Source organism: Ambystoma mexicanum, chromosome 7q (genome assembly GCF_040938575.1).
Source record: "Ambystoma mexicanum isolate Mex_15411 chromosome 7q, UKY_AmexF1_1, whole genome shotgun sequence".
NCBI classification, from domain to species: domain Eukaryota; kingdom Metazoa; phylum Chordata; class Amphibia; order Caudata; family Ambystomatidae; genus Ambystoma; species Ambystoma mexicanum.
The window spans coordinates 712,176,784-712,190,812 of record NC_090941.1 but is presented as its reverse complement, the minus strand read 5'-3'; the positions used below and the strand labels follow the sequence as shown (position 1 = coordinate 712,190,812).

Sequence of the window (14,029 nt, the reverse complement as noted above, 5' to 3'; positions counted from 1 at the left end):
GTAAAGCCACTTTCTTCAATCGCGTGCCCTCCCACCCCCCGACTTGAGCCAAATTGTCCATATCAGCAGCCTGTAATTCTTCAGGCGGGTTCGCCATTTCGGTATCCGTCTCAACATCACTTGAATCAGACTGAAGTGGGCCTCTCATAGTGGCCACCAGCTGTCTCCATTCAATTAGGGGTCCTACCACCTCCTCCCCTCCCCTGCAAACCATGTCAAACCAAACAGACGTTTCTGCCTCTGCCCATTTCAGGAGGTCAGCCCACCACAGTTCTATCCTTGGTCTCTGGGCCGCTTTCCAGCCCATTGCTATCCTTCGTTTGGCCAGGATAAATGCTTCATTTAAGTCCTTCATTTTGCTTATGTGCCTTAAGTTACGTGGCCTAGGGAAACCCCCCAGCATGCATGCCCAGGCCGACTCCACCTCTATGTTTATACCACATCCTGCCAAACATGTCTTTAATTCTGACCAAAACCTTCCCACCTCTGGACAGGCCCAGAACATATGCAGTAGCCCGGCTTCCACCTCCACGCACCTATGGCATTTCTGGACCACCTGGCCACCAAACCTAGCGATCTTACCGAGGGTGAGATACGCTCTATGCGTGACGTACAGCTGAATTTGCTGAAGCCTCGTGTTCCGAGACACTTTTTTATGATATCTTTGGGCCCTTTCCCAGAGCCCATGCGACATGGGTTCCCCCATTTCTTCTTCCCATAGTTGTCTCAGTTGAGTCAATTTCTTCCCCACCTTGGTCCCTAGCAGCTCATATATACGAGAAACCTCATGCCCACCCTCCGAAACATCATATATCATTTCCATAGTGGCGTCCGGTTGCGCAGTGAGCACCGCCGGTGACCACCTTGCTCGCACCCTTTTCAGCATTCTAGTGTGAGTTATATGCTGCCCCTTATGCAGCCCCGTGTCCTCTACCAGTTTTGGGAACTCCACTGCCTCCCCCTCCGACCATATGTCTCCCAGGGTGGCCAGGCCCACTGGTTCCCAGTACCTGCGGACCCCCTGTATCAGCTGGGGGTCCTCTCCGCAAAGCGCCGCCAGCGGCACCTGCATGGACTACAGGACAGGGTGTCCCGATAACTGCCACGCCCTGTGCCACAACTCCCAGCCCAGTATAAGAAGCCCCGCCATCTCCCAGACCCTGGATTTGGACAGCCACACCACTTCTCTGAGGAAAAAGGGGGCCCGTTCCCTGCACATCAGTCTAGATTCCGCCGTCTCATCGTCAGACAGCCACCTCGCTACATACTGCAGCTGCCCCGCCAGGTAATACAGTTCAAAGTTCGGCATGTTTATCCCCCCCTGTCGCACGAGTTTTGCAGTTTCCAGAGGGCCACTCTGTTCCTGGAGTTGCTCCAGATAAAGCCTCGGCACAAGCTGTGGAGCCCAGCGAAAAAGCGCCTCGGGATCACGTGCGGGATGTTAACAAAGAAATGCAGCAATCTAGGCAACACCACCATTTTGAGCAGAGCGGCTCTCCCCACCGTAGCCAGGGGTAGCCTGGACCAAAATCCCATGCTATTCTTAATTCCTGCCATCCCCTTTACTGTGTTATGTGCATGCTCTTCTCCTGCTGTATGATATATGTCTATTCCGAGGTATCGGAACGACTTGGTGCACCAGGGTATTGACAGTATTGGCAAGTTCTCGGGTCGGACGCGCCTATACCTCCCCAGGGGGAACATGCTAGATTTTCTGGGGTTGACTGCTATACCGGAGAAGACGGCAAATCGCTCCATCACGTCCAGAATGTACTGCATGTTCTCATCAGGATAACGCAGATACAGCAAAATATCATCAGCATATAGTGAAACAAGATGCATGCCTCCCGCAGTGCGGATGCCTATCTCCTCGTACTGCTGTCGCAGGCAGATGGCCAGAGGCTCCAACGCCAGTATGTATAACATGGGTGACCATGGGCAACCCTGTCTGGTCCCCCTGCTTAGCTGCCACTTATCTGAGATGACGGAACCCGTTTTAACTCTAGCAATCGGGGAGCTGTATAACATCTTCACCCATCTAAGGTATCCTGGTCCCACTCCATAGCCCTCCAAGGCCGCGGCTAGCCAGGGCCATCTGACTGAGTCAAAGGCCTTGACCGCGTCCAATGAGACAATGGCTAGTTCCCCTGTGTGTTCTTGTGTTTGATCGATGACATGGTGCAACCTCCTAAGGTTATCGGTTATGTTCCTGCCCGGAACATAGCCCGTTTGGTCGGTGTGTATCAGTTTACCAATAACAGTCTTTAGCCTATTTGCTAACACAGCAGTGAGGATCTTACTATCCTGGTTAAGCATTGATAGGGGTCTATACGACCCGCAGTTCGTGCTAGGCTTACCCGGCTTCAAAAGTGGAATGATCACTGCCTCTCGCAGGGACTCTGGTAGTCTGCCTTGCTCATACGACTCATTCAACATGGCCAGCAGCGGGGAAAGCAGCTCCTGTTTATAAGCTTTGTAAAATTTGCTCGGGAGCCCGTCCGACTCTGGAGTTTACAGGTGGGCAAGAGCTGGACTACCAGCTCGAGTTCTTCTATTGTAATGGGGGCATCTAAGTCAGCACGTTCTGCATCGTCCAGGGTGGGCAGGTCCACGTCTTCCAGCATGTCCTGGATTGCCGGTCCGTCGGGCCACCTGGGTTTTCGTAGAGGCATTTGTATTATTCCAGGAACTCTATATTCACTCCCTCCTGGGTATTGTGGATCCGCCCCCATCCCCTTCTATTTCTCTGATCACCGATCGCGGCGTCTCGCTCTTGTACAGCCAGGCCAGCAGTCTGCCCAGCTTATCTCCTCCCGCATGCTGCCTTTCCACATATTTCTTGTAGCTTATATTACATAATCTATCCCAACAATCCCCGCTAGCTTTTTGTAGCTGCCTCATCTTATCTCTGTCTTCTCTAGAGGTTCCCCCTCTACGTGCCATCTCTTCCAGCTCCTCCTCGGTTCCTCTCAACTCCTGCTCTAAGCCCCCCTGGAGTCCCTTAGATTTTGATATGGCGACCCCCCCGCATAACCACCTTGAACGCCTCCCACACAGTTCCCATGAAGCTAACGCTACCAGTGTTGATCTCAAAATATTCGGTGATCGCGTCTCTTAAATCCTCTCGAAATCCCGGGTCCCGCAGGGCCTCGGCCCTGAGTCTCCAGGTGGGGATCCGCGCCCTTAGGGGCTGGTGTCGCCACTCCAGGACCAAGGGGGAATGGTCAGAGAGCACCCTAGCCTTATATTCTGCACCTACAATCTCTTCCATCAGCTCCATGGACATGAACACGTAGTCCAGTCTCGTGTAGAGATCATGCAGTGCAGTATGGTGCGAGTATTGCCTATCTACAGGATGCAGCAACCTCCAGGCGTCAGATAGGTTAAAGTCTCTCAAGAGAGCCAGTAGCGCCCTTGCTGCTGGGGTGGGTTTGTCTAACTTGTCATCCGATCTGTCTACCCTAGGGTTAAGCACACAGTTAAAATCTCCATCCCATAGGATCCCGCCGCCCAGCATGGAGCTAATTTTGCCGTATAACGTCCTAAAATAAGCTGCTGTGTCCTGGTTAGGGGCGTACATGTTCAAAATACATACTTCCCGATTTTATAGCATCCCTTTCATGACAAGCAACCTGCGTCTGGGTCCACCGTGACCTGGTGCATCTGGAATGGTACGTGCAGTGCCACCCATGTAATCACCCCTCTAGCATAAGCCGAATACGTGGCTCCCCCCATGCACCCCCTCCACTTCTTCCTGACCACCTCCAGTTTCTCCTTAGTGAGGTGGGTCTCCTGTAATAACTCAATATCAATCCTCATCCTTTTCAGATACATCATCACCTTGTTTCGTTTCAGGTAGCTGTTTAGTCCCCTGACGTATCAGGTGACCCCTCTAAGGCACCCTGGCTCCATAACTGCAGTATCCCGCTCTCCTACTCCGCCTGTCATCCCGCCCGTCAAGATTCTCGTTTTGGCTCACCACCCTTTCCCCCCCCACCCAACGCCCCCCCATCCCTATCCCAACTCCCGGATCCCCAACTTCAAACCACTGCACACCCCCACAACCCTCCCCCTGCCGCCCCAGTTTCACCCCCAAACCCAACAAATGCCCAGCTCCATCCCTGGATCTCAGGCTCCCCCGCGTTTGGCTCTGCCCTGAAACCAGGCCCCGAGCCCAGCAGGGTGTCACCGGACTACCAGTGACCTAACTAAACTTCTCTAAGTGGAGTTATGAGGTCGGGCTCCGTGTAGCTCCCTTATTAATATCAAGTTCCCAATGCCCTCGGATCACATTCAGAACTGTGGCTCTGGGCATGTTCCCCCACCAGTTATATGCAAGGCTATATTCAAGTCCCAGTGTCACTCGCTACTTTTCCAAGGGAGTACCAGATTCATGTTACTTATCTTCCCCTTCGTTTCCCTGGATATCCGGTTCCTGGGGCCAGCTCCGCGGGTCCAGCCATCCCATGGCGTCCTCAGGAGTATGGAAAAACAAGGTCCTACTCTTGTGGAGTACCTTCAATTTAGCTGGGTAGAGCAGCATGTACTTGAGGCCGGCTTCTCGCAGTCTTCTCTTCACCGACCCAAAGTTCATACGGTTTCGTTGTACCTGCAAGGTATAGTCCGGGTATGCCGTTATATGCACAGCCCCCCTCTGTATCGTGCCTCCTTTCCGAAAGTGCTCGAGGATTTTCTCCCGGTCTCGGTAATATAGGATCTTGGCGATCACCGGCCTGGGGGGATTCCCCGGCGGCGGCCTCTTCATCAGGGCTCTGTGAGCCCTCTCTACGGCGAACCCCTAGGACAGTGCTCCCTCGGGTATCTCCTGCAGTAGCATAGACTCGATGAATTTAGTGGGGTTAGTTTCCTCAGCACCTTCCGGCAATCCAACAATGCAAATATTGTTTCTTCGGGCGCGTCCCTCCGCCTCCTCCGCCCTGTTCTCCAAGTTGCCCACACGTTGTACTAGGGCGTGCAGTTCCGCTTTGTGAGCCGCACAGGCAGCCGTGTTCGGGGCTACCTCTTTTTTAAGGGCTCCCGTGCGTTCAGATAGTGTCCTTACATCCTGCCGTAGAAGATTCACGTCCTCCTGCACTGCTCCCACCTTGAGCTCGAGTGCAGCTTTCAGTTCATCCATTGCAAGGCCCAGTTTGGTCTCCAGGGCCACCTTCAGGTCTGCTATCGTCTCTAGTACCTCCTGATTACCCATAGGGCCAGGGCCCTCGTAGGGGGTCTTATCCTTCTTCCTGGCTCCTTCAGTGCCGGGTGGCGTTCTGGCGAACTCATCCAATGTGGGCTGCTTGACTCTTTGTCTGAGGGGTTTATTGGTTGCCATTGCACGTTGAGGGCAGGTGGGCTGAGCCCCCGGCGTGCAGTCCTCCTGTCGAGTGTGCCAAGATCCTCAAGATGTCAGGACCCAGCCTGGCCGTAACATGGGTGTCCTGGTGGCTTCTTCCACCTCTGGGATGGACTGTGACCTCCCACGTGCACCTATAGTTGCAATCACCTTTTGCAGGGCTCAGGCTCTACCCTGAGCTGCCCCCCGGTGTCAATGCGGCCCTCTGGGCCCGTGTGCTGCCTCCCTATGAGTTCCAGGTGCCCCAAAGAGGTTCCGTCACACTGGGGCTGTGTAGTGGCAGCCCGTGGGCCAGTTTCCCAAGTGTGTCAGTTTACATGTGGGCCCTGGCCTCAAACAGCCGTGTCCCGCCCGCCTCGCTGGGCTGAGCGCTCTAATGCTTCCCGGTGCTTCTCTCCCGGCTTCAAGTCTTCATGCTTCCATTGCCGGGTGTGGGCTTCCATGCATCCCCTCCCCTGCCCAAGTCCACCCCAGTGGCAGTCCAATGACTGCGAGGATTGTGTCCCGCCCAGGGCTCAGGTTCGCCCTGCTGTCCGGGTCCAGGTGTGCATTCAATCCGGCTTGGCTCAACACAGGGAGCCAGTCAGGCGCCACCCACAGGGCGCTCCCACTGACTTCATGATCCCATGGGGATCCCTCCTTAGGCCCCCCTGCATTTCCGGAGGTGCTGGGTCTGGGTGAGGCCAGTCCTGGCCCCCGTACGCCCCACGAGCCTCGGGGCTCGTGGCAGCTGTGCGGAGGATGCTCTAGCAGCACCCGCTGGCCGCCGGATCTTCGTGCGGGCCGAGGTCCGCTCTTCTTTCCAGCCCTTACGGGCCAGGCTCAGCTCCCACAGGGGCTCCTTGTCAGGCCGCAGGGCTCCGGGCGCGCAATGCGATCTGGACCGCCCACTGCGCCCGCTCCCAGCGGCGTCCGGCACAGCTCGGTGCCGCGCTACGCAGTTTCTCCTGGCGGGGACTCCTGTCCCATCCGCCCCCACCGTGGGCAGCTGTGTCTGCCTTTGGGTCCAGCAGACCCACTTACCGCCGGGACCACTGGTGAGCCTCAGGCTAAGCGGCACAGGTCGCCTACAGCTGCAACGAGCTTCGGAGGCACCGCAGCAGCCAGCGATCCTGGTGCAGCACCGCGGTCGATTTACGACCCTTTGTCTAAGTCCGCCATCTTGCCCATGTAAACATCCCATCTCGTCCTTCTTGCCAGAACTCAGCGCATCCTCCTAAAATCAGGCTCCCAAAACGCTCAGGACATGCACCAGCTTTTCATGCACACTTGGCTATGTTGTCAGCGTGCAGTGTACACGGGAAACTTTGTTTTCTTCCAAGGATCAATAACGGATCTAGAGAGCTCCTCACGGACGCGTCCTCTTACGTGGCCATCTAGCCACGCCCCCCCTTCTACTACTGTTACTGTGGAAAAAGACTCCTTGGTTCCACATTATGTCACTAATTCAACCAACTTCAATGTGACATTCACTGACCGTATTATACACAACCACAGTTCTGGTATTTCTGCTTCAACTTGATATATTAGAATGGTTAGTCATTTTAAAGACAAGACACTTCGACCTCTACAAGTGGGCAAGGCACTCTTCTTTCCTATGCTCCAAGAAAAGGGCAGCCTCTTTGCCTCTTCTTTCTGCCTTACTGCCACAAGGATAACCTGCCTCTGCTTCTAGACTGACTTTCTCCCAACTTCAACAGTCTCAGCATTACGGGTTGTTTGCTCAATCTTCTTACAAGCACCCAGCACCCTTCCCCAGATTTGTACACACCTTCTTGGTTCCAGTAGCTACCTTGAAGCTGAATTGCCACACTTCCAACTTCAGATAACAATGTCCCTTTTGTAGCAGAGGTTACTGGACCTTTAACAACTTTGCCCCTTTGGTGGATTGATTTAAACAGGGTTTTCTTCACTATAGAAAGGGTGTGCCTTTTGGTTTGGGTAATGATTGTTCTTCTTATTGATATAACATCTTCTGCGTTTAATGATTATTCGTTCTTAGTGTTACAAGGTTCAGTCTTCAAAAAGAAAACAAGTTTAAGCATACGCGACCACTCTTTAAGGTAGATCTTCAACCTTAAGTATCTCTAAGGGTCTATATTCCCACGGAGAAACTTGCTACTCCAGTCGGGAACCCACAATTGGTCACACGCAGCCTTCCTTTGATGCTGTAAGTTCCTGTAACAAGTGTGGAAGTCAGCTTCAGAGTTTTCAGCTTACTTTAGAAGGCGTTCCCGGTTCCCCATTTTATTGGAGACAAGCAACCACTCCGGCAACATTTCAAAGTTCAACAATGGGAGCACTATAACTTTCACTAGAAGTGCACGCAATACATTTCCATTGTGAAGAATAGCTTTCACAGCGATTAACAGTTTTTACTTGCTTCTACTCTTATGTAAGCCACTTAAGAGCTGGTAACAGTTACCGGCAAGGGTTTATGTTTGAACCTGAACTCCAAGCTTCACTCACCAGCTCCAGAAACACTGCGGTTGCAGGCGAATTTAACTTCCCAATTTCTTCCTCTTCTACTATGACTTTAGGCACACCTGGGACCCACGCCTCTCTACAGCGCAGGTGTCTCCGGCCGGCCATGCCAACTGGGAGTCTCCTGCATGCCTCTGTTCCTCGACTGGCTTTCTGCTACGGGCCTCGGGCTACAGCCCGGTCACGGCTCTACAATTACAGACACTAGGCACACCTGGGAGACCTTCAATCTCAGCACGTTCTCTCTCAGTGCAGCCACGGCGAGGTAGGGTTTGTGAACACAGGGCGCTCTCAGAACTTGCAGGTGAATTTGCTCTCTCCACGTCCTGGTGTCCCTTAAGTGATCACACTTCTTCATGAACTGCCAGCCTTCTGCTCTTCTCCTTCTACTACTACTGCCAGCCTTCCAGCTCCTTCTATCTTCCCCCTCCTGCTGCATCCTTTTAGGCCTCTGAGGTGGGGCAATTGATTTCCAGTGCAGGCCATTCATTGCGCGACCCTGGCAAAGGATGGTAGGCCTGATTGCCTGTCCTCCACTTCTACATATCTCTTTTTTGTCTCAGTCCCTATGGGATTCTGGGACAAGTAGTCCACATGGCAGATTTAATTCCTTTATTATTTTTAACAGCAGCATGTAGGTTTTAACTCTATTAGAGGAAGATGTGGTAGAGAGGGCAACACTTCCACTATTCCTTGTAGCGTACCCTTGATATTGAGGAGGATTGTTGCTTTTAGGGATCAGAAGGATTATTTGCTTTATTACAATAGGTTTGGGTGTTACAACGTTAGGGTTTACCACCTTCGATTTAGCAGGAGGTTGAGAGATATTAAAATGACAATAGGCCATAAGCTCTTCTGGCATAGTGGTAAGAATATCCCCTTCAGAGGGAAAAGTGCTGGAATCTCCTCACTACCTTGCGCCCTGTCTCAACCCAGGTGATCCTCCCGCAGTACACCACCCCCAGGGTTGGGATCGGAAAGCGTCTGCCCTCCCCTGGTGACTTGGGAGGAGACTTAAACAGGGTTTTAGTGAGGGTTCCACAGGATTCTTCCCATCCCTCCTCCCCAATGCTACAACTCTACCCCACCTTCTTCTCAATCACCCTCCTTTCACCACACTCTCTAACATTCTCATTCGCTAGCCATGAACGCACACACGCCAAACAGTATCACTTGCTCCTTTCATCCAATACCTCACCTTTTCCTAAAATCGCCTCCACCCTCCAATACACTGTCCTTCCTCCTGGTGGTCTCTTGGTCTGCTCCTCCTCTGACGTCACCTAAACCACCCACAACTTTGTTTCCTGCTGTCTCTGTTTTTCCCCCTCCCTATTCTCTGATTGGTTCTCTGCTATGGTCAATCTGGCCCTTTGTTACCTGCCAGGGAGGGATCACAGTTACAGAATGTTTCAAAATGTGGGTTCAGCCCTTCTTGCGGGGCTTCCGTGTTGCAGAAGTGGTGGTATGTGCTGCAAAGTTTTCAAGTTCCTCTTAGGAGGCAGAGTCGTAGTTCCCCTTAAGGTAAGCACTAAGCACAGTCTATTTGAGTTGCTGACGCTCTACTTCCAGTCCCTGGTGGTCAAAGGTGGCCTCTGCGGTTTCGATGTCGTGTGTGCTGTGGCTAGAGAACGGTGCACAGTGTCTTCCAAAGACACCTAGAAGCTGTGGCTTCTCTCGCTGATTCTTCCTCTTCAGGTTGTAGTGGTACGTGGACTGCATAGAACTTGGAAAAATCCACATAGGAGCTCTGGCTCTCCTTTTCGGGGACTTTCAATCTCCAGCTGGGTTTGGGTGGGGCGCTGATGGGCTGTTGTTTTGCCGGTGGTGTGTTGCTTCTCTGGCTATTTTATAAAAAAGAGAGAGGATTTGGCCAGCTGCTTTGTCACAGGGTCTGATGTGATACAAGGTGGTACTACACATGTAAGGACTGTCTCTTGAGAAGGGTACAGGAAATGGGGCCCTCAAAACTGCCATCTTCCCCCTCTGGGGTAGGACTGGCTCTGGATTCCGCACAGGTAGGTCTCCCACCGAAGGCTGAGAGGGGTTCCCTTCCCCTCTTGACAAGGTCAGACTACTGACCTTGTCACAAAACCTAGTAGGATAATGCAGAAACTTTAGGCAATTAAGAGGATTATTGGAGGCACATAGTGTCGGTTTTTCATCTAACCTTTGTTTTATTTCATCGAAGAGGTACAAAAATCGAGCAACTTGGTGTGTTCCAGGATTACCAATCTGAGTTCCGCCCCAAATGTAGCACTGAAACAGCCACCAATCAGGTGTTCGACTTCCTTCAGATTGTCGGCAATGGGAACTTGTGCTTGCTAGTTCAAATCCTTCCCATCTGGCACACCTCAGGCTATCCATATGGGCTCCCTCGGGTCCAAACAACACACCTTCACCTGTGCAGTGCCTCAGTGTTCCATTATCTCCCTGGACATCTTTAACCTCTTTATGGAACATGGTCTCACTCCTAAATGGCCCCAACATTGCGTCATATCACTACGCAGATGATGCACTGTTGTATGTAAAATTACAGGCCCACAAGATATCATTCACCTTCGCCCATGTCTTGAAGCCATTCAGACGTGGATGACAAGTGACTACTTAAAGCTTAACCTACCAAGACCAAATTCCTACTCATGCTCCACCACTCCAAGAAGGAACTATACTCTGGTCGTCTGGAACTCCATCGTGGTGGCAATCCAGACTAGTCTCCTTCCATTTAGGAAAGAACGGAAGACTGGCTCTTCCAACCTCACTTTCGTGTAACCTAGATTCTGGCTATCTTGTGCACTCACCCAACCTTAGTCATACTGTGATAATTATTACTAATGTTTAATGAGGATTTGTTAAATTCTCGCTATCCATGTTTTGCTTTATGACTCTGTTGCTCCTGATCTAGGTTTGCACTATGAAAATAAATAATAATAATAATGCACCCAAATTCCAAGGAGATGGGGAGGAGGAGCAAAATAGTGGAAAGAGAGGGGATAGAATATTGGAAGGCGGAAGACAAGCATTGGTTCGAACAGCAGCAGGGAAGAACAACATTTTTGTTTTAGATGAATTGAGATGAAGTGGGAGCGTAAAATACATTGTGACAGGAGGGGGGATCAGAAAATTAGGCAAAGGATCAGAAAATGGGAGAATCATCTATATAGAAATGACAGTTTAGACAGTAGAGGAAATTATAGAGGAATAGTATAAAGTGATAGTCGTGAAGGTCCCAAAACTGAGCCTTGCGGAACACCATTGTGTAGTGAGAAAGGGGAGGAAGAGTCGCCAACCCAAGTGACGGAATTAGATCCATTAGAAAGGTAGAAAGACAGTCAAAATACAGCAAAACCCCAGATGCATTACAGAGGAGCTTCTGCTGTCATCTGCAAGGTCCTTCCCGAGCATAGGGTACATTGATGTTGTAAAGCACGTGAGGTGGCGGCTAATATTCAGTTATATCAGCTGAGAAATCGAGGGCCCGTTACTAGTAGTAGATTCTTTTCTAATTTACAGTTTAGTAGGAGGATGTTGATTGATTTGAACAGGACAGTGTGATGTTTTATTTATAGAATTGAAACATACTGAATCATTCATTAGTTAAAAGAATTATGTAGTAATTTGTATTATGTTTTAACATGAAATATTCAAACAAGTAAAGAATGGCTGCTCTCTTTATGTGACATACATCCTCATGCAAGTATTCAGATTTCTCTTTGCTTTTGCACTTAGGGAGACTTAAAGTGAACATGGGAAACATTTTCTTGAAACAGAGGCACTTCTCCAAAGCCATCAAATTCTATAGAATGGCCCTAGATCAGATTCCAAGTGCCCATAAGGAGATGAGGTGAGTACAGCGGGACACATATAAGAAAATGCTGCTATGCTACAAAGAAATGATTGTCAATGCATACAAAAACTGAGGCTAACCCAACAAATGTCCTATTCTGTCTTCAGGATTAAAATAATGCAGAACATTGGAGTCACATTTGTAAAGACAGGCCAGTACTCTGATGCCATTAATTCTTTCGAACACATCATGAGTGAGTCTCCAAATCTAAAGGCGGGCTTCAACCTGATACTCTGCTATTTTGCTGTGGGAGATCGAGATAAAATGAAGAAAGCCTTTCAGAAACTCATAGCTGTTCCACTGGGCATAGATGATGACGATAAATATATTGCACCAAATGTAAGTTTAATGATTGTGTTGTATTTCCTTTAACTACTTGAGGCCTGCAGTATCTGCATTATGAACTTGTGGAAGCAATACCCTTTTTACAGTTTAATCAAGGCATCACTACTTAGTTGTAAAGCTATAACATTGATAATCCTCTATAATTGCCTATGACATTTGGGTTCTATCTTCACATTGTCTTCAGCCAAACCCATCCCAGACTGTTAAAAGCAGTTCCCTACAACAGAAAACAAAACTTCTACAATAACATAGTTGAACCCCACCTCAGCTTCCTTATCTGTGAACAGTCTTACTGTGAAATGCACACGGCAACACAAGGTTTCTTTCCCCCTCCCATGCACAGCATAATCGTACCTGCATAAGAATTTAGTATGCCCCATGTATAAATCCCAATAACCTGTCCTCCCTCCCTCACTCTTCACCCACCAGTCCACATCTGATAACATTTATATTCTTACCTTCATGACAAATCTTCCTTCTGCCCAACTTGCTTGGCAGCCTGCTCCTGCAGCAAGGAGGGTTGAACAACTGCTACAGAGATGCTGCACAATGCAGCTGTAGAATTTGTAATACTTTAAAATCCCTGTTACACAAGTGTCTTGTCATGTGCCGGGTTCCCCCCTTCCCTTTGTAAGCAGCCCCAGTAGAACAACGTCCACTTCCTGTTTTACCACATAGAGTTTGAGCCAGTGAATGGCTCCTCCTTCTTTCTGAGTGAATTCTTTTTCTATTTATTTTTGAGCCTCTCACTGAGTTTTCTTTTTCTTTTCTTAAACAAGGAAGACCCACCCTTTTCTTTTAACAGATGTTGTGCATTGTCCTGCCATTAATTTTAGGGTGCTAGAGAGCCCATCACTCAAGATGGTCGTGTAATGCTGGAGCTCTGCCAACGAGTGACAGTGCAGTGTTTAATTGATGCCCCATTTCCCAGCCCGATAGGCACATTTTACTTTTCATTGTTGGATTCAGGCTTCTGCAGCAGGACTGCAATCCCTTGCAGCGATAAGTGTGTGTTGTTTGGTGCCAGAGATCTGACTCGCCAGAGGCCAGGCTGCATCTCAAAGGTATTTGTTGAGCTTGGCTTGGCTCCTGCTGCTGTGCAGAAACGCATGCTTCATGTATTGGCTTCAGGAGGTGGAAGGATCTGCGGAACGCAGACATAGACATTAAAAGATCATATCAACTGACGATATTCTGTCACAGTTCGCCTCGCCTTGATACCTCACTGCCAGGACCCTGTTTCACCAGCGACAAGGTACATGAGAGCAGCCCAGGGAGATGTATTGGTCACCGAGGACCTCCTGCATGCGATCTTAGCATTCAAGCCGTCTCCCTGAGCGCCCTCATATCCTCATTCTCTCTATTAAGCGACAGAGCACTAAGGCACTTGAAAAGCGGCAGACCTGATATCGTTTGCACTCTTTAGTGCCCTTGTGCCCATTCGCGGTCAGACCTACATTTATGGGCTTGACCTGATTTATGGATCAAGTTAGGATCACCTACAATTCTTCAGTTAAAGGGGAATCATTCTTTAGATGGATGGCTCAGATGTTAGAATTGGTGAATGTTGAAAAGATGACTCTTGCTTGAACACTTTTGAACATGCCAACGACAGTAACTGAGGAACTGCTAAACCCTGTCCCACTGCACAACATTTTCTGAGGGTTGTTTTACTCATTGGGCCTAGTATTACTTATTTGAGTGATAGCTCTACCTGGAGGATTTGGGGTACCTCCCTACTGAACTGCATCTTTTCACTGCTGCAAGCATACGGATAGCTAAAGGAAACCGACTACAGTCCCAGCCTGAATTCACTACACGTCCAAGTCACGCGCGCTTTCCCCATCAACAAGTCTACAAAGAAAGCTCTGTTCCCCCATTGACAAAATGTTCAATTTGCTAGCTCTCCACAGTACGACAGGACATGACAATGGTTCAAGAGGGGATATCACTCCCAACTTTCCTTTGCTAAGAAAGCTCCGTCCCCCATTGCCAGAAAT

The 14,029-nt window shown here is 49.9% G+C and overlaps 1 protein-coding gene across 4 annotated transcripts in view; it reads left to right on the top strand.

Moving 5' to 3' along the window:
• The window catches only part of IFT88 (intraflagellar transport 88), a 2,010,164-nt gene that overhangs the window by 435,625 nt on the left and 1,560,510 nt on the right, over positions 1 to 14,029 (top strand). For all 4 annotated transcript variants that reach the window (XM_069640006.1, XM_069640003.1, XM_069640005.1 and 1 more), the window contains 2 exons: positions 11,567 to 11,681; positions 11,792 to 12,023. In XM_069640006.1, the coding sequence (XP_069496107.1) occupies positions 11,567 to 11,681; positions 11,792 to 12,023 (347 nt within the window). The remainder of the gene's footprint in view (positions 1 to 11,566; positions 11,682 to 11,791; positions 12,024 to 14,029) is intronic.